Source organism: Carex rostrata, chromosome 14 (genome assembly GCF_964058835.1).
Source record: "Carex rostrata chromosome 14, lpCarRost1.2, whole genome shotgun sequence".
In the NCBI taxonomy this organism is placed as follows: Eukaryota; Viridiplantae; Streptophyta; class Magnoliopsida; order Poales; family Cyperaceae; genus Carex; species Carex rostrata.
Genome location: NC_135931.1, coordinates 2,647,579 through 2,668,246, shown reverse-complemented (window position 1 = coordinate 2,668,246; position 20,668 = coordinate 2,647,579). Strand labels below are relative to the sequence as shown.

At 33.1% G+C, this 20,668-nt stretch overlaps 2 protein-coding genes and 1 non-coding gene across 4 annotated transcripts; 1 reads left to right on the top strand and 2 right to left on the bottom strand.

Moving 5' to 3' along the window:
- The first annotated feature begins 12,255 nt into the window (after positions 1-12,255).
- On the top strand, positions 12,256-15,128 carry LOC144565482 (uncharacterized). Its single transcript, XM_078315248.1, has 3 exons — positions 12,256-12,932; positions 14,135-14,322; positions 14,481-15,128. Exons 1-3 carry the CDS (start codon positions 12,368-12,370, stop codon positions 14,880-14,882), a joined length of 1,155 nt encoding a protein of 384 aa, XP_078171374.1. The 5' UTR covers positions 12,256-12,367; the 3' UTR covers positions 14,883-15,128.
- Positions 15,129-16,156: 1,028 nt separating this feature from the next.
- Positions 16,157-18,142, bottom strand: LOC144565466 (methyltransferase). Of its 2 annotated transcripts, XM_078315230.1 has the most exons (8): positions 17,933-18,142; positions 17,763-17,836; positions 17,501-17,643; positions 17,365-17,411; positions 17,050-17,158; positions 16,874-16,935; positions 16,649-16,763; positions 16,157-16,440 (listed from the first exon to the last, which is right to left on the bottom strand). In XM_078315230.1, the coding sequence occupies exons 1-8, from the start codon at positions 18,125-18,127 to the stop codon at positions 16,298-16,300; spliced, it is 888 nt and encodes a 295-aa protein (XP_078171356.1). In that variant the 5' UTR covers positions 18,128-18,142; the 3' UTR covers positions 16,157-16,297. The 2 variants fall into 2 exon arrangements, with proteins under 2 accessions (XP_078171356.1, XP_078171357.1); XM_078315231.1 differs by lacking the exon at positions 17,050-17,158 and having other exon boundaries at positions 17,370-17,411.
- A 1,065-nt stretch (positions 18,143-19,207) lies between these two features.
- TRNAL-UAG (transfer RNA leucine (anticodon UAG)) lies at positions 19,208-19,287 on the bottom strand. The gene has a single exon. It is a non-coding gene; the product is annotated as a tRNA-Leu (tRNA).
- Between the last annotated feature and the right edge of the window lie 1,381 nt (positions 19,288-20,668).

The window sequence follows — 20,668 nt, the reverse complement described above, 5'->3', positions numbered from 1 at the left end:
GTGAGTTATTGATCGCAGTTCAAAAGTTACTTCTAGGTAATAAAGAAAATATTGTGATCCTTCTAGTACATTTAATTTCTAAAAGGTTGTATCTATTTTGAGAATTCTTTTTGAATATCAATCATTAAATAACTTAAAGTTTTTATTTTTTTTAAATAGATACAACTTTTTATAAATTAAATGTACTAGAAGGATCACAATATTTTATGTATTACCTAGAAGTGACTTTTGAACCGCGACCAATAACTTAGAATCTAAACATTTTTATTTTTTTCCAATAACACATACAGAAATATATTAATTTTTCTTACAGCCGCGAAAAATTCGGCCTGAAAAATGTTGATCCGCAGTATTTGTTGCAGTCTTTCTAACAAATCAAATTATATTGTATTCCATCTATTTTCAAGAAAATATATTCAACATTTATAATATTTAAATACAAAAAATTAAAAAAAATCTGTTTTGTAAAAAAAAATTGCTAAACAAACATGAAACATATCACTTTTCGGTTATTTGATAACCGGACATTGTATTTTGGATCTGGTGACTAAATCACCGGAAAGTTGGTTTTTGTCCTGTTATTTAGTCACCAGAAGGGGCAATTTTCGAATTCCACCGAAAAAGTTGGTAGATTCGGTGATTTCATATTATTTTTGGGTAATAATAAAAATTTCGGACAAAAATGCATACCATTTGAAAGTATATAAGTTAACCATTTTTTAATCACTTTCCATTTACATTGGAATTAATTGATCTCTCTATTTTTTTATGTCATATGTTTGCAAAAGTTGGAAAAAGAAATATATATCTAGTTGATGGGTTTTATTTCTTTCGATTTTAACAATTCAACGATATAGATTATTAATATTATATTTTCTTTAAATATTTATTATATATTTTTACTACAAACATTAATTTTTATTTATATAATATTATGTAATTAATAATATTGTACGCTTAACTGCAACTTAACTTACATTGGTTGTCAAAATAGTTATAATTGAAATAATTTTCTGTTGACCTTCCTAATAAAAATAGTTTGCGCTTGGTCTATATATGTATTCGATTTTTTTAAATAGAATCAAATTTAATATTTTTAACAAAATAAGCACTATTAGTTTGGATTCTATAAAAAAATGACTCCACCGAATAAAAATACGTTTGCTCCACCAATTTGCTAGATCGGTGGAGCCATTTTATGACTCATCTATACAATCTAACCACATAAATCAATAGCAAATGACTCCACCAATCGGTGGAGCAAACATGTTTGTGCCTCACATCGATTCTGCAGATTGATGAAGCTGTTTTTTATAAAAATTAAATCAATAATGCTTGTTATAATTAAAATTGATATATTCACACCGCTTACAAATTAAATGATTACAAAAATATATTACTATTTTTTGACAAATTATTAATTTAGTAAAATTATTAAAAATTAAAAACTATTCGTTATCTATAAATCAAAATTTTAAATAACAAATCAGTATTTATAATTCTTTTACGAGCAAATGAAGAGTAGAATTAAGGTGTTCCTAAGTTTATCAAAATCCCTTTGTGGACTCAACTCTAAAATATATTGGATTAATTTCAACTGACGAATTCAAATCATTAAAATCTATGTATCTTACGAGTGATATGTCTACATGCGAAAAATGTAAAATTTAAAATTAATTTTGTATAGAGTCAAGTGGTTAAAAAACGTTCAAAAAATGAATATATTAAAACTAATTTATAAACCTTCTAATTTTGACTGCTTGACTTTATATTATATTAATTTGAAATTTTTTAATTTTTGTATGTTAACATCAGTGGCGTAGCCAGAATTTGAATCAGAGGTGAGCAAAAAAGTTTCAGGTTACCGAGTCAGTGGGCAAAATTAACTTATATACTTGAATCATTTTAATCAATCTCAACAAATTCTAAATCAAATTTAAACAAAAAAATATATATTAACACTCAACAATTTTAGTTAATTATCAGTCGCAATTTGCAATTTAATTCATTCAATTGGATTGAAATATTGAATTGCCAAAGAACAAAGATAAACAATCTAATTATAAAGAACAGGAAAACAAACATATTTATACTACTTCATATCTGATTTTAAAATATCATAAATAAGTAATTGCTCACCCCTGTTATATGTATGGTGGCTCCGCTACTATTAATCATCCCTCATAAGATAGAATTTTTTTAATAATTTAAATTAATTATTTAAAACTAATCTAACAAATTTAAAGTTGAATTCAAAGTTAGTAAACTTAAAAACACCCTAATTCTACTTGCAAATGAATATACTTTTGGAAGTCTCTTTCCACTCCTCAATTGGGTTCAGTGGATCTCTCAACCTCTCACTCTTTCTCCTTTGCTCACTCAATAGTGTCTTTGACCAAGATTTTCTTTTGGTGGAGCGACCGAACCTTTGTTGCCTCCCTCCTTTTCTGTCTTCCCAGTTCCCACCACCCTCCCTGTCAAATTTATATTCAGTTTCCTCCTTTCGCGCTCTTTTGCGCTCCTCTGATCCCTCTTCCATTCCCCCCCTTTCTAATCAATAATGATTATGATTTCACCCTTTTGGCTCTAAAAGCACGCGATCATATCTCTATCATTCCATTCTCCTGCTCCAACTCCTCTCATCATCTCTAGCCCCTCTTTTTTTTGACTTCATTCCCACTTGTACATTTCCACCACCACCACCACTAACAGATTTCGTACCTTCTCTTTACCATAACTAAACGGGTGATGATGGAACTGGACGCATCCAGTGACGAACCAGAGGAGATGCTTCCCGTCTTCATCTGTCCCATCTCCCCTGCTTCTTAACAGTAAAGATGAAGAACAGAGTTCATAACCTTATATTGCATTGTTCGGTATAGCAGGGGCATGTACACAATTGGCATTTATACAGTAAAGATGAAGAACAGAGTATCACCATTGAAGTGAGATGCATGTACACAATTGGCAATTGTCTCGCTAACTTAGCCGTATAAGTGCAAAGTGTTGACACATATTTATCGAATTAATTGTCAATTTTGTAGTATAATTTGGGAATTTTTTGGATAGAATAGATTATTGAAACACTCTTTTATGGAATGTTGATTGTTTCGATTATGCATTTCTGAAATTTTTGTACGAAATGTAAGAACATGCTGTTTTGCAAATTTCAAAGTCAGCGTGGGATGTGAATTTTATATTTTATTTTGAAGGGTTGTATAGGTAATTATACTAAAATTATAATTTGTTTAATTTTTCGTTTTTAGAATTCAGAGTTATTTCCCCATGACTTTAAATTATTGTGCTTGCTTCCATTAGATCTGATTTCTTTATTTCATCAGATTATAATTTTAGAAGATCTTTTACGTACTCGTGCTGTTAAGAAATTCTAACGAACAATGTTCTCGATCGAGAAATAGTTCATTAGTATATACTGTTTCTATTGAGTTGAGGATTGCTGGTAGTTTTACATGTACCACAATTCTTGAATCTTTTTTAATAGACAAATGGAAACGAAATTAAATAAGTAGAAATATGCCAGTTGGATTTCATAATTTAGGAAAAGGACGGGAATCCGCATCACCCCCAGGTACCTGAGGTACAAGTGGTGAATCTGGATCATTCATTTCACTTGGCACGAATCTCAAAGCAGGCCCCCATAACCTCAACAGCTACCGGATTGAGTTTAACCCTAAACCATAAACGCGACTGATGTGTCCGGTGCCCATTCCGGGTGATGTAGGAGCCTAGTATTATTTGAGCTTCGAGATTCGTGCATAACGTATTTGAACGTTTGAGATTTTCTAAAAAGTCACTCAAAATATGAGATATCTCAGAGAATGCGAATTCGGATATAAAGAGAAGGCCCGTGGGATGGAGTCCACATCGTCTGCATTAACTCAAAAGAACATCTTTTGAGTTAATACATATCGGCCGTCCGATTATAAATGGAGCCTATCCGAATTTAATTCGCACAAATTTTAAAACTGATCGGACAATTCATATGTATTAACACAAAAGATTTCTTTTTGAGTTAATGCAGAGGATACAAATTCCCACGGATGTATCTCAGCAAGAGACGCTGACATTGTATTCTGATTTGCATGGAAAGCTAGCTAGTGTGGGAAAAATGGCACGGCGGAGCTGGCTCCGTCACAGAACGGCACGGTTATGGCACAGAACGACACGGCACGTGTTACTGTTCCGTGCCGTGACTTGTGTGTCGGGTGCCGTGGTCATCTCTTGACATTTTGGTCACAACACGGCATGCGAAAGATCCGGTCACGACACAGCACGTAATCACGTGTAATTAGGACCATTAGGTTTTATTCAAATGGTGAATCTTGAAGAAAATAACTTAAATTATGAAAAAATAGTTAAATGTGACCAGCTACGTTTGGACACGGCATGTGAATAGTCACAGCGTGACTCGCATGTCGTGTCTACCCCTTAACATTTTGGTTACGGCACTGCATGGCACAAGTCATTGTTCACTTGATTATAGCACGACACGAGACCAAAATCACAACGTGTTAGTTACGGCACGACACGTTTTTTCCACTCTAAAGCTAGCAATGCATCATGCTCATATTTTCTTACATATTTAATTCTGCTTATATTTGCAGAATTTGCAGATATGATGTGACATTTACCCATGTACCACATTATTTGTCGCATTTTTTTTTTTAATTTCTTCCTCGCATTTTTCTACTTGAGCGGTTAATGGAATAATCATAAAACTCCGAAAAAAATTTTAGTTAGCACTTCAATAATTTAAAATTAAACAACCACCATTTAAAACTCTAGGTTTCAAATTTTATCATTCAGGCACTCTGTAGATGCACATCAAAATTTTCAATGCGCCAACTGAGGATGCGCACTAAAATTTTATTTTATTTTTTGGTGGGCACCCTCAAGTGCACAAAATATATATTTTTATTTTTTTAGTTTTGTTGTGTTTGAATTTTTTTGACTAATTTATTTTTTGTTTTATTCTATTTTGTTATGTGGTATTTAGAATTGTATTTACATATCAAATTTGACAGTGAAATTGTAGAAAATAAAACACACTTGTTTAATAAATAAAAATTTGTACTAAATTTGAACTAAAAATTACTACAACAAATTATAAGCACAATTTAAGCATCGTTTTGTACTAAGTAAGTTGGTGCGCAAATTACTACAAATTATACACATAATTTGATCAACGTTTTATACTATAAATTATACGCAGAACATAACATAACTAAGAATATATATATATTTGGTGCGCTTCTTGAGGATGCGCACAAAAAAAAAAATTGTGATCATTATGAGGATGCGTGAGTGGTAAGAATTGAAATTTGAAGATATGAGTAGTAGTTGTTTAATTTTGATTTATTAGCGTGCTAATTAAAAAAAAATCGATCATAAGACTTTGTACTATGAGTTCGGATCCTCTCATGTAACTCAAATTTTGAGTTTAGATCTAGACCATTCAATCATAATCCGGACTAATCCGATCTGAAGTGGAATGTATGGGACCCCTTTAATATTTGTGCCAAGAAAGATCGGACGGTCTGGATCTAAACTAAAAATTAGAGTTAATGATATAAATTCTTATATTCCTTGGGTTCTTTGGTTCCAGTTGGAAACGAAATGGCCTGACTTTCCCTGTTCCACGTAGGAAATGTATGATGTTTCATTCATGCACGGTGTTATGATTTTTATAGCGATTCTTTTCTGAATTTGAATCGGTTTAATAGGCAACACAGCGTCACAACTAGGGGTGCAAACGGATCGGATATTATCCGACCGTATCCATATTAGAAAATTGTATCCGTATTTGCATCAGAAAATTAGATACATATATCCGTTATCCGAATATCTGTGTGGATACGGATACGGATACAGATATAGTTTTGAATTTTAATTATCCGTATCCGAATCAGTATTGTAAAAAACGTCCGTTTAGGCCGATTAGTCGCTGGCGGTGACCAAACCATCATGAATTTTCCCGACTAATCGGCTGATTATTTTTTATTATTCCCGATTAATCGCTTGGCGGTACCCTGTCCGTCCAACGACCGCATGCCGTTATTTACAACACTGATCCGAATAGTAAATATATATCATATAGTTTGTCATAAATTATGTATATATACAGATATCAGATATCCAATATGTGTCCGTCTAATATCTGATTCGTATTCGTATCTGAAAATTAAAAGCAGATACATATATGATTTTACCACTATCCGATCTGTATCTGATCCGTTTGCACCCCTCACAAGTCACAACTCACAACAGTAGAATGCAATAATTGGCAATAAATTTGGTGTAATAATTTTACATGTTATACACGGAATAAAAGACTGTTGAATTAAGGTAGTGTGGAAATGTGGATATATATAAGAGGAGGGTTCAAATGCTTTTATTTTTTGTGTCTCTATCATGTCTCTATTTTTAAAAACTTTAATAACTCAAAAGTTAAATCTTAAAATTCAAAATAAAACCGTTGGATGTGAACTACATCATTTTATCTATGCATGTGTAAAAAAATTATGGCATTTCAACTTTATTTTGGTTGTCATCTTGAGCTTGTAAAAATGTATACTAATGTGGATGATTTATAGACGTTGATTTTTCAACTTATTGATTCATATGAAAGTAAAATTAAAATGTGATATTTTTTTTATTGGCACATAGATAAAATAACATAGATCACATCTAACGGTTCTATTTTGAATTTTAAGTTTTAAACTCTGAATTATTAAAAATTTTAAAAATAGAGGCATTTCAACCCTCTCTACATATAATTTCTTAAATCGACAAGTTAGATGGAAAGTTGAAACGAGACAGTTGATGACTTGGTGTAAACATCAAGCGGCCAAAGAAACTCGTGAGAGCTACTGAAACAGTTGGCTTTGAATAAAAAAGAAAAAGGAAAAGAAAAGCAACATAAATAAGCTAAGATTGCAGCGCTTTTAATACAAACTGTGTGGGTGTGTCTGTGTGTTCGTGCAAGGGACAGTTGGTCAAAAAGATTTTTCATGGACAATTCTTTTGCGGGTTAGTTATCTTGGTGTCTTTTTCTCTCTGAAGCATTTTTTTCTTTTTCTTTTTGAAAAATAAAAATCACAGGATGTCCTTTTTTTTCATTTTTATAAAACACCAAGGTGAAACAATGGAAATTCTTTTAGAAACCATAAATAAAAAAAAACATTTGATCAAACCAACTTAATTAGTTTGGTTTCTATAAAAATCATAAGAACCGAGATGTCATTTCGGTCTGAAATGTTTTTCTTTGAGACCGAGATGTTATTTCGGTCCGAGGTGTTTTCACAAGTTTTATCCAGCATCTACATAATTTTTTGATCGAAATCTATGAAAATGGCTCGGACCTAAATGACAGCTCGGTCCCGAAAAAAATAATATTTCAGATCGAAATGACATTTCGGTTCTTATGATTTTTGTAAAAAACAAAGCAATCGAATTGGTTTGATAAATTTTAATTTTTTATTTATGATTTAAAAAAAAAAAATTTCGAAACAATGTACCGTTGTTTTCTTTCAGTAATGTGGCAGCGTGTAGCCTGGAAAGAGGTCCTACTGGCTACTGCGGTACAACTGGTACAGACAATAAGTGAATACTGATTACAGAACCAGGTCTTTGAGTGGTCCTCTCCAACATCGAAATACAATTACTGGCTACAGATAGATCTGGATCTTTCATTACTTATCTAACCGTTCAGATTTTTACTGATTAACATAACAAGTATTCAATTTTAGATGATAACAGTTAAAAGCAATGTAGAAAATCCGTAGAGGAGAGAAGACAGAAGATTTAGATCTGCCAAAAAGCGGGAATTTTTTTTGTCCATAGAAATTATAAAATTCTAATTTCTGGAAAGACTACCTCGTTTCTATCAAATATAGTAAGATCAAATTCATTGAATCTGATCTATTGAATTTTTTTTAAACATGAAAAGAAAAATTTGCAAAAAAATAAAAAAAAATAAAAAAATATGAATCGGACTCAATAAATCCGATTCATAAAAGAGTTGATTTTTTGTGACACAAAACCCTCTGTATATACGGATACAAAGAGTTTGATGCCGCAGAAAATTTATGGATTGTGAACAATGATTTTGATCCATAAAGGGATTGATTTTCTACGTCACCAAACCCTCTGTATCCTAGAAAATCAATAGTTACAAATGATTTTGTGCCGCAGAAAATCAACCCTTTTATGGATCAGAATCATGATTTCGATCCATAAATTTTTCTTTTTCTCCGTGCTGTAGTTCAAAAAAAAAAATCAATGGATCGGACTTATTGAATCCAATCTTACTATATTTGATAAAAATTATATACTTTTTATATTTTTGTACGTCTGAATTTTATCATTCTATAAATAAAATTTTTCCCAAAAAGGGTGAAATGAATTTCATAAAATGAGAGAGGACACACGAACTGACGAATATGGACCCAATCTGAGACCTTTACAGTCAACACTCAACAGCACATGTGACTATCTGATCTAATTGGATCCTCTCCGTTCTGCGCTCTCAGTATACAATCAGATCAGAGGCATCATTTCTCTATTATAGTTCAAGATAAGAAAATCCCTTGATTGTTTAACCCCAATTGGCCCAATTGGCCCATTTAAGCCCAAATGATGACTTCAAAATTTAAAATGGAAAACTTGGGCTACATTTGCGAACAGAATTAAAAAAAAAAATACAAAAGGAACGTAAAATATAAGCAAAGAATAATTCTTAAAAGATGATTTTCACAGAGATTACTAGAATTTGAGACCAAATTTTGTAGAAGACGAAAAGGTGCATGGCTGAATCAAATCATATTTGTTTTCTTTGTTTTTGTTTTTGTGTTGAAATCTCTGCTTGAAACTTGCTAACTTATTTTTCTTTGTTATTTTTTATTTTGAAAACGTCTTTCTTAAATATATAGATTTTTATCAGAAGATTATGCAAAATAATGTAATTTTTTGTAATTTTTTATTTCCTTGAAATTAATCCGTGGGTATTTTTAGTATTCAAAGATTATGGGTGCATCAGTAAAGGCCGAAATATTTTTATTTGCCATCTTAATATTTCAAAATTCTGACTTCCGTTTTCTCAAAAATTTCAATTTTACCATCACACAGTCTGAATCTGCATAGAACAACTTTTTTTTTATTAAAAATTATTAATCTAAAGGCATAATTATCGGTACAAGGTAAACAAAAATCAGCGTCGCATTTTTATTTTACAATGAAATACCAATGCACCGCTATCGAAATTAACCAAAGTATATAATATCGTCATATCATTAATGTTTTTGTAATGAAACCTTAATGTATTGTTTTTAAATTTTAAACCACTATTAAGTTTGGTAGGAAATGATATGTTGCGTGATCTCCTCGGACTACAAAGAATGAATTGATGAAAATGATCTGATTCACGTGATCTATTTAAAATGTCTAATATTAATGAGATGCTGAGAACATAGAAGATTAAGATCATGAAGATTACGAAATCACACTTTGTCATTTTATTTTTATTTTTAATGTATGTCCAAATATATGGTAAAATAGATCTGAGGTTGTGAATGTCTGATTCTAGCCGTTGTATAGCTAGATATTCAAATTCAAAATATCTTGTCAACACTCTCAAATTTACTTGACTTATCTTTTAGGATATATAGTTTAGTATCTAGGATTTAGTTCTAGAGCTTTTCGATCCTAGCTAGTGCATCCTGCTTGTAAGGCTCAAAGGGGTACACTAGCTTGAGCATTTTCGTTCAAATATATCCATAGTTGTATGACGATCTCAGGGGACTCTCCAGCTTGAGCTTCTGGGCTCACCTTGTACACGAGTTATGCTGTGACTTCCCACCATTGTTGGGCTCACGTGTTATGAGTTGTATAACATAAACTTTCTTGTTGGGTAATAGGAAAGGGATGCCGATGATGTTGCTCTACCTCAGAGACGTAGGTATTTTACGCCGAACTCCGTTATCATCTTGCATGTCAACTTTCTTTATACTCTACTACATTTATTTTACTTGTACGCACTTGTTTGACTTGTTAGTTTAGAGGGTTTAAGTGAAAAAACGTCTAAGAGTCTTTAAGACTCCCTATTGACCTCCCTCTAAAGTGTCGTTAAGGACTCCAAAGTGTATTTGAGGTTGCTGGAGAGATAATTGAAGTTTGAGCACAAATAACAATGGACTAGGCTAAACCTCTCAAAAAGATTATAAAGTGTAAGATTTGTGAGTATTCTTTCGTTATTGAGACAAGAGACATAGCCCACTATTTATAGTGCAATTCAAAGGAGAGCTAACAGCTCTTTGCAGATCACAATATCTACAACAAAATGGTTTAGCCTATTTTTCTTTTGCCCACGTTTACATTATTGATCATGCCCGGTAATTTAAATTTTGAATTTGATATCCAGTCAAGCAACGGCTAGACTCGGGTGATCTTAATCTCAGATCTATTTTACCATACTTTTGGAGATAAATAAATATAATAACGCAAATGGAAAAGTACGATCTTCATAATCTTTATGATTCAGCATTCTATCAATATCTAACATTTCAAATGACTTGTGTGAATCTTCCATCAGATCGTATATATTAAATCCTTCCTTGTAGCTCGAGGAAATCATACAATAGATTATTTTGTGCAGTTGGTCACGTTTCGACTTGTCATGATGTACAATTTGACTTTCTTTGACCTTCGGACGCAACTTGTTACTCCAACTTGTCATAATGTGAATTGTTGACTTGTGTTGACCTTTGACCGTAACTATTAAACCTACACATATCTCAAACAGAAAAATTGTAAAATTTAAAGATTATATATTTTGTAAATTAGTCAAACAACACATAATATTGTTTGCAACAATAATTATATGAGATTACATTATTAGAGAATATTGCTTGCAACAATAATTATTAGAGAATCGAGAAAAGAGTAAAAAGCAAATATAAATCTGATATATAATCCAGCCGCTTGTAGATTAGTCTTGCTTTCAATCTCAATTTTGAGTGAATAAAAGACAACGAGCTTTAAAGAGAAAGGAGAAACTTACGAAATCTGAATCTGTTTTTAACCGGGTTATTTTAATCGAATTGGTTTGATGGGTTTTAATAAAACCCGACCGGTTTAATTAGATTTGAACGGTTCAAGAGCATAGACGATCCTTTCAAAGAACCGGATCGGACCGTGTTTAATAACTCTGGTTTTAAGTGTAATTAGATAATTATCTATATAGGGCAATATTATATGAGGTGTGGCAGTATTAGAGAAAATAAAGTGATGGGCCAATTTAGGATCACAACAACTGCAAAAAGTCCAAACATGATGGATTCAAATCTGCTCCAGTACTCTCCTATTCTTTCATTTGAACCGTTCAAAATTGATTACACAGCTTCAATTATTATTTTTCTTTTATATCAATATAATATATTAAAACAAATCAGATGTAATTGAAGCCGTGTGATTGATTTTGAATGGTTCGGATGGAAAAATAGGAGGGTGCTCCTTTTCTTAAGAAAAGGAGTAAATTTGAATCCAAACAGGATGATGCATCTAAAGTTTTAATCTGTGTCCAGCCTTATAAGTTCCAAAAAGTCCAAATAATTTAACGGCTGTTGACAGTTAAAATTAATAGAAGAAAAAATAAGAAGAAATTCCAAAGAATGCTACCGATAATGATTTGAACCGAACTGAATTAGGTAAATTAAAGTTATAATTCGAAAATAAAACTAAATCGAACCGATTTAACATTATAACTGAATCAAATCGAGCCAATGTTTTATTTTAGTTTGTTTGGTTCAAACTGAAACATATTACTTTTATTTAAAACAATTGATTTATAATAAACCAAAGTATATTAAGAAATAAACCGGATATTAAGAAATAAATTGAAGTATTTAAAACAAATAATTAAAAAATAAATCGGGATAGTTCGGACCAAATTCATAATATATAAAAGTTGAGTCGGTTCAGTTACTTTGGTTTTAAAATTTTCGAACCGAACTGAAATTATAATTCAGTTTTTAAAAATAAACCGAACCAAAGCATTAAATCAAAAAAATCTATCCATTTGGTTCAAACTTCAAACTATTTCGGTTGAAAACCAACTAACCGGACCCAATGAACATCCCTACATCTAATCAGTTGTTATAACTTATAAATATTGAAGTATCTTCTAAAAGTAACAAGCCTTTTATTGAAAAGCTACAGAACTCCAACTTATGCAACATTACAAAATACAAAATAAATCCCTCTCCCCAATTTTGGTTCACCTGTCTCGATACAATTCCGAAATTCCCCCAAAAAGAAAAAAAAATAAAAAAATCAGAAAAGCAAAGTGCCGATGTCATGGCTGGCTCGATCTCTAGCCGCCTCCCTCAACCCCCCTGATTCCGATCAACCGGCTGATCCGGTCACCGCTGCTGAGACTCCCTCTCCCTTTGTCAGAGATAACCGACCCGAGCCGGTCACCACCACCGGTACAACGGCTCATGGCGTCAAAGAAGATCTCTCAGAGCTATCCCAAACCCTTTCTCGCCATTTCAAAGGCGTCGCGTCCTTCCTCGCGCCACCTCCCGCTCCATCCGATCAGGATCCGTCCGTTGACTTGGACGGCCCAGATTCGCCTATGTCCGATTTGAGCCATAGAACTGTGTCGGAAATCTCCAAAATCGCGTCGTCTTTTCTCCAATTGAAATCTGAAGATGAAGAGCAAGAGGAAGAGGAAGAGGAAGAGGAAGAGGAGGAGGAAGTAGAAGAAGTAGGTACAAGTGGATATGCTGGATTTGATGCAATTGGAATTACTGATGAAGTACTGGCCTTTGCGAGGAATATATCCATGCATCCGGAGACGTGGCTCGATTTCCCTTTATTGCCTGATGAGGATGAACCTGACAGCTTGTTTTCTTGTAAGTCAGTTTTATTGGCTCCATTCCCGTTTCCATAAATGTGGTTTAGAAGTTACTAATTGGAAATGAAAAACTATTTGAAATCTCATTTTCTTTGGATAATTTAGAGAATTAAGTTCAAATTGACACTGCAGTGTGAAACACTTCACTTGTACCAATGGTCAAACTTGTTTGAAGCGTTAAATGATACAATTAGTACAGTATGTGCTGAATTTCTTGACCTTTTCTATTGGATTTATATATTTTTTTATACTAAAGGAAATTTCTCTTAGAATCTGATCAAGGATATCGACTAAATCCACCTTATTATTTTTTAAATTAGTCAAAATGATTTTTAAATTATTCATGGATGTCCATGTGTTTATCTTTTGTGAAAGGAGTACTAAATATTTTTTCCTTTGAATTAAATGAAACGGCACATTTGCAAATGAATACTAGGAATTGAAATCAAAGTTGTCTGTTCTTTTCGTCATTTCCATGTCTGGATAATTTACAAAGAGAATATCTAATATAAAAGAGATGCTTATTGGTCTGCCACTCTGCAAATCAGTCACATTGGTCTCATATGAAGCTGACTTAGACGTAGTTTGATCAAACTATAGAAACTGTAAATTTTAAACTGGAGGTACAGTAAATTTCAGATGAGTGCAGCTTTCTCCTCTCTTGCAGCTTAACATTTGTTTGGTGGCTCTGGAACTATTGTACTAACCTGACAATTTGGCAGAACAATGCCATATTAGAACCGGGCATTTTTAAGATCTGAATGGCAGAAATCCTGACCTGACCAGACCTGAATTGGATTAGAGTAGATACCAAAGTGGCACCAATCAAATTTGCCTGAAACCTGAAATTAACCAGACACAATTCCAAATCTGATATAATGAGAACTGATTTAAAAGAATCACCAGAACCTTGTGTTGACCTACTTTTACAGTGACCAATTGACTTGAATCAGACTCTGACACAACCATCATTCTCTGTGGTCCAGTGACCTGAAGCAACCCAAATCAAGATTGTTTTATAACTGGAGAGCCTAGCTCCTGAGTCAATCTTAAAAACCTGACTGATGGAAAACCAAGTCAAACTAACCTGATGGTGATCCACACTAAACATAATTTTACTTGAACAAGAGCCCACATTTTTTCTCTCTTATATATTAATTCATCTAACTTTCAGTTATGTATTCTTTTTGTTTGTTGCAGATTTTGACATGTCAGAGGCTCAAATTGAACATGCAATCACCATTGAAGGACTAGCACCTCGATTGGCTGCATTGAGGTTTGAGCTGTGCCCAATACACTTGAGTGAAGACTCTTTTTGGAAGATATATTTTGTTTTGTTGCACCCCAGACTCAGTAAACACGATGCAGACCTCTTGTCCACCCCTCAGGTTTCCTATTTAACCCTCCATTATTATATCTGTTACACAGGAAGCATTCTGCACTTGCCCAATATTATCTTGTCCGTACTGATGTTTTTCGGGTATTGAAATATGGTGCCAAGTTAGTAATTTAGAAAATGATCTCCTGTTTTTTCTCTTTTTTCCAGATTGTTGAAGCAAGAGCAATGCTAATGCAGTGTTTGCAAAGCAAATCTAAGCCAGAAGCAGAGAGGCCGACTAAAAGTTACTTCACTTCAACTGTACCTGATGCAACTGGTTTTCCTACGACTGACATTGACACAGACAAGCATCCGATCCTATCAACAGAGATGCAGGTAGTAGACAAGTGCATCATACGAGAAGAACCGTCGTGGGACCAACAACCTAAGAATATCGTCAGTGATTCACATATACATCCATTTCAAAGTTTTGATGTTGAAGTTGACAGTGATGAGGATTGGTTCAATAAAGAGACAGAGTTGCAGGAAAATATCACTACAATGCATGTAGGGACAGAAGAGGATGTCTCTTTTAGTGATCTTGAGGACGATGATTACTGTAAGAAATAAAAATATACCTATACGGCTGTACCTATAAAAGTTCTTTCATCCACTTATCCCAGTTTATTTTGTGATAAGAAGGTGATATTGGTGTGACCTTAACTAAGGTTGCTTTTCCCTTTATTTTGTCTTTTTGGCTGATTTGTTTTGTTGTACATACAAAAGTCATTCTTTGTTACTTGGCGAGTAATGTGATTATGCTGTGAGGTGACCACCATATTTTTGTGGACTATATTTATTAAGTGCAATTTTTTTGGTTTTTGGTTGAGAACATATGAGAAGCCAAAATTTCTGTGCATTTTTTTTTTGTTTTATTACAATAAACTCGTGCAATTATATGCCTATAATGTCTATCGTAATTAACAGGAAGGCTTGTGCTTCTTTACCCTTTGATTTACATTCTTATTCCAAAACAAGATATTATTGATTGAGTTTAAAAATTATACTTTGTCATATATTGTTTGTTATAATTTCATATAATCATATTAATAATCTACTACGTTGACCTAAAATGAATAAAAAATGTCCGTTGCCAATAGCTTAGTACCATGCAAATAAGATAACACGAAAGCCATTTGCTAACCGTGACAAAATTGAAATAGCGTACATGTTTAATGTTTTCAAATTTGTTACAATTTGAAAATTATGGTCATTAATAGAATGTTGATAGAACTGAACCATTAAGTTTTTAATGATCAAATGCTGATAATGGATCGTTAAATTAATTGCTTGATCAACCAATTACTCTTTTATGCACGAATTACCCAAGTTACAGACACAAATATAATTATAAAATTTTGATTCCGATACGTATCATAGGCTTTACGGTCATTATGTTTATAACCTAACATCCTACAACAATAATAAGGTAATTTGTTTTGATCCAAACTCCTCTTTTCATCAATTTCAGCAAGTACTGCTGTACTGGGTTTTTAAAATAGAACTATGTTGGGTTATAGTTCTCACTTTTGCCTTTTTAAATTTATTTCAAAAAAAATTGTGAGGGTGCTGAAGGGTCATGGCAAAGAGTTCATTTAATGTTGGAGAGGTGTAAGTAATATCTTTTCAATTCGGGTCCAAGTATCACAGAAATATAAATGATAATATTTTTATTGTGTACACATAATGTGCTAACTTACTCATAGATAAAAAAAATAAAAATAAAAAACTAAGGCAAAAATATCAAGTATATTTCAATTTAGCTAAAAGGTTTATTTAATTAATTCGAGTGACAATGCATGAAGCAATATATGATGAGATGACACAATGCATGAGCTTACAACTATGCATAAGCTGATTAATATAGAAGCAAACAGAAGCAATTTACAAAAGACTTGGTGCTCTAACTCATGACCTTAATATCAAAAACAAAGTTCCAAAATTGGTTTAATCCAATTGCATGATCCCTCATAAACATATCTAGTCTAAGGGGTTTTAGCATCTGACCATAGCATAAGAGTTGACAGCAGAGCAATAGTTGCCGTCTCTACTCTGAGCCGACATGCACCCAAACCCACTGCTGTTGCCCCAGCTGCTTTCATCATCTTTAACTCTTCCTCGGTAAAATCTACAGCGTAAAATTGTTATAGGTTACCTATTTCGACACATAAATAAAGAACAAACCTCAAGTGTGGTAGTTAGCAGGATAATGGAGGAAATAATCAATTTAAAGTTTCTAATTGAATTCAGATCACACAATTCTTGTCAGATTTAAACTTCACATCAAACGAATCATGATGCAACTTAAAGGAGGAAAAAATGGAAATTTCAAGTACCTCCTTCAGGTCCAACAATTAGAACTCCACTCTCTTTGACGGTGGAGTTTGACAAAATATTAAAAAGAGGGGTCGCTTCTGCTACTGCTATAAATGAAGGTTTTGACTGCGAAACCTTGAGCATTAAAAAACAAAATAACATGAATTATCCCGTCATAAAATATCTCAACACGTAAGTGAACAGAGATCAATACTAAAAGTCATAAGATGTAGGTATGAACTTACAATTGGCAAAAGATCAGTGATATCCATTGGAGAATTTACAGCCATTTGATGAAGCCGCTGACCTGGTAAATAACAATTCCTTAGCATTAATATGTAATTAGCAAGCACTAAAATTATATTTGGGCACAATTTACTTCTACAACCATCATGTTAGGGAAAAAGGAAAGTACAAGTACATTGTTTAACTGCAGCTAACATCACACGCTGTAACCTGTCTACTTTATTTTCTGAAATAGCACGGCATCTTTCTGTTAGTAAAGGTGTTACACTGCTAGCTCCTAGTTCCTATTTGCACAAGAAAGAAAATAAGTAAAAGAGGGAGAGAGTAAAACTAAAAATCCAATACCCCTCCAAAAAAAAATTCTCCATGGTTTGTGACTATGACTATCTAATTTTATTAATTTTGGTACACATGCAGAAAAGGGCAAGACATATGAAAGCCAACTCTTATGATGGACAATGCATTAAGAATATAATAAGAAATTACATACAGTACATTTCTCGATGAGCCAATCTGCTCTCCCACCCTTCAAAGTCCCTGACAAAAGGTATCATTTAATTCAAAATTGATAAAACTAAACAATTTAAATTTAGTTTGGAGAAGTAAAAAGGGAGTACAGAACTCACCAAAGGCTGCAAAAACATGCCACTGCATGCCATAAGGAGCAACTATTATCGGATCTTTAACAGCCATTATATCTGACCCATTCTTTTCTATTCTCTGTATAGTTCCCTCAACCAAACAACCCGACCCATCAAATAGTTCCACCCTTGCAATTATAAAAAGAACTTACACATCTTAAATTATTCCAATAAAACAGCAGTACATTTTCATACTGGCATTAGAATGAACAGCAAACCTTTAATACAAAAATTGAGAGAAACCAACCTATCATTTATGCTCAGGCGGAGGACACGTGTCATGTGCCAGAACTCATCTCCTTGTATCCTAACAACATCTCCCTGCATTATAAAAATAAAAAAAAAGCAATGAAAAGAATTTATGCAGTACAAAAACAACGAACGCCACCTGTTCGACGAAATGCCTGAGAGAACTACCTCGGAGGAAGGAAGGGAAGGGGAATGGAAACGAGGGAGACCGCCGCGGGACTGGTTAACCTTTGGTTGGGAACTTAATGAACGAGCACCTACAACACCGCGAGGCACTATCCGACGGTGTAAAAGCACCGGGAAGGAAAATCGGACGGATGCCGTACGCATCACTCTCACTTGGATTTGGAATGCATGATTCATCCTTCTAACGGCACCTGTTATTTATCATACGAGAATCAAAATACTAAGCCTTAACGGGCCGTATATTTTCGGGCCTGATGGGCTTCACAAATAGATACTTATCAGTCCATTTCGGGCCGTTCCACAGGTCAGATAGAGGCGAGAAGTTAAAAAAGTATATCTATTCTTATTCCATTTGAAATACTAAGCCTTAACGGGCTGTTTATATATCGGGCGTGATGGGCTTCACAATAGATACTTATCAGGCCATTTCGGGCCGTTCCACAGGTCAGATAGAGGTGAGATGTTAAAAAAGTATATCTATTCTTATTCCATTTGCTAGAAACTACTAACAGTATTTTTTTTTTTTTTGGTGTTAATTTGATTACAAATGAAAAGTATTACTGGTATAAAATGTAATGAAAATGAATATTGTTACTTGTTAGCTTGAAGTTAATAATATATGATTGCACTCTATATAACTTTGATTAACTATTATTAATACACTAATGATACTTTATAAAATCTGATGTTCCCAAAAATATAAAAATAAAAAATAGAAAGAGATTGGTTATGATATGTTGGCATAATACAGTGGTCAAAACCATTTCTTTTATTTTTTCTTAGAAATTGCGAAAGAAGCAACCAAACATTAATAAGCACTATAAAATGATCACTTGGATCCAGATAGAATTGCAGTCTTTGGCAACTGTATTCCTTTTGGAGGCACCAATGATGAATGATCAAATGTTACATGTTACATGTTTTGTTTTTTAATGGATGCGTTATCAGAAAACTGCACCAATGATGACTGCTTGCCTTTTTCATTGGATCATCCAACGAACAAAAAATGGATGCGTTCCTTTTTTTGTCAAATATACAGTGCCCTACTGTTAAATGAAAGCCAATGATGTTTCCATTTCTCCCAAGTTATTAGCAGTTAGCGCATGATGCCACGTGTCCGTACCTGACCTAGCATACAAGTAAAAAATGAGTCGCCTATGAAGTTATATTTTATGACATGTCATCGTTTGGACGAAATATAAACCAGGTTTGGAATATGACCAGTTTATGATTTAAAATTTAAAAATACTAAAAGCTTGACAGCTGTGGGATTTGAACCCACGCCCTTTCGGACCAGAGCCTAAATCTGGCGCCTTAGACCACTCGGCCAAACTGTCTTGTTTTAAATCCAATGGTATTAAAGATTTGTTGGCTTTCTGTTCATGGTATCATTTAACGAGCCTTTCTCATCTCTATATTTTATTATACATCCTTTTTGTAGTAGTTAGTGAGCATCAGTTTCGTTGAAACTATTGGGTTCAGTAAGCACCACACGTTCCTGTTAGGTCATTAACCTAAACTCCATGAATGCAAGGAGGGCGTGCAAATGTGCAATAGGATGCGATCCCTCTTTAAATTTCTCTTAGCCCCCCTCTCTGCGCCTTGTATTAAGATGTAAACGTGTCCTTATTTGATGTGAGTGATCATTAGCTTTGTAAAAATAACTGTTTTTTAATGGTTCAAAATCTTCTGCTTTTGTACCTATCTTTAAAAATAATAACAAAAATTCAAAGAAACATAAAATTTGGTCTTCAAACACAATTTAATATGGAGATCACGTTGAGCAGTTTGGACTTTGAAAATGAAGATAAGAATGCAGAGTATAATTGAAGTACGAAAATAATGGAGCATATTAACTCTACTCTTATTCTAAATACTACCCATTTATAAAAGGGAGAATTTCATGAATAACCTCCGAAAACTTTGAAATTACGCGTTTCCCCCTCTGAAATTCAAAATATCATATTTACCCAACTTCAAAAACTCACAAATTTACCCATTTTATTGTATTTTCTATTAAAACTCATTTTAAATTTATGAAGTACCCATTTACCCTTCATTGAAAGAAATAAAAACTAATAGCATGTTTCAGAAAAAATTTAATTGGTCAGTTTCCAAGGACAAATGGTCATTTCTCTATTTCTGATGCTTACACAAACATATACCTATATGTCAAAGTGTAAGCATTGGGAGTAGAAAAATGACCTATCTGTCCTAAAAAATTACTCAATTAGAAAATTAAAACCTTCCTAAAACATGTTACATGTTTTTTTTTTTTTTTATTAAAGAAGGGTAAAATGGGTACTTCATAAATTTAAAATGAGTTCCAATAGAAAAGACATTAAAATAGATAAATTTGTGATTTTTTAAATTTCAAAGGGTAAATATGATATTATGAATCTTAAAGGGGAAAATACGTAATTTTCAAATTTTCGAGGGGTATACATGAAATTCTCCCTTTATAAAATGAACCCCAGGAGAATAATGGTATCAGTATTTCTAGATATGCTAATTGTCTCTCAAGTCATGCAAGTGCAACATAATCTTATCGTTAAATTAGATCTACATTACACCTCAGTTCTATTTTAATGGGCTATCATTGACCACTCTAAAAACAACCAGACCTGACCCACTTGTACCAGTAAACATGCTTGCTAGTATCAAATGTATCAAACTTTATTTACTACATCAATCACACACAAAGCAACCGAACATATA

What these genes read in the sequence shown, in the direction of transcription:
- LOC144565482 (XM_078315248.1), top strand. Translation starts at nt 12,368, where the DNA reads ATGTCATGGCTGGCTCGATCTCTAGCCGCCTCCCTCAACCCCCCTGAT. An exon ending in ACCTGACAGCTTGTTTTCTT is followed by an intron (nt 12,933 to 14,134) that starts GTAAGTCAGTTT and finishes TGTTTGTTGCAG; the next exon opens with ATTTTGACATGTCAGAGGCT. An exon ending in ACCTCTTGTCCACCCCTCAG is followed by an intron (nt 14,323 to 14,480) that starts GTTTCCTATTTA and finishes TCTTTTTTCCAG; the next exon opens with ATTGTTGAAGCAAGAGCAAT.
- LOC144565466 (XM_078315230.1), bottom strand. Translation starts at nt 18,127, where the DNA reads ATGAATCATGCATTCCAAATCCAAGTGAGAGTGATGCGTACGGCATCC. An exon ending in CTTCCCTTCCTTCCTCCGAG is followed by an intron (nt 17,837 to 17,932) that starts GTAGTTCTCTCA and finishes TTTATAATGCAG; the next exon opens with GGAGATGTTGTTAGGATACA. An exon ending in AATTGTTGGACCTGAAGGAG is followed by an intron (nt 16,441 to 16,648) that starts GTACTTGAAATT and finishes TTTACGCTGTAG; the next exon opens with ATTTTACCGAGGAAGAGTTA.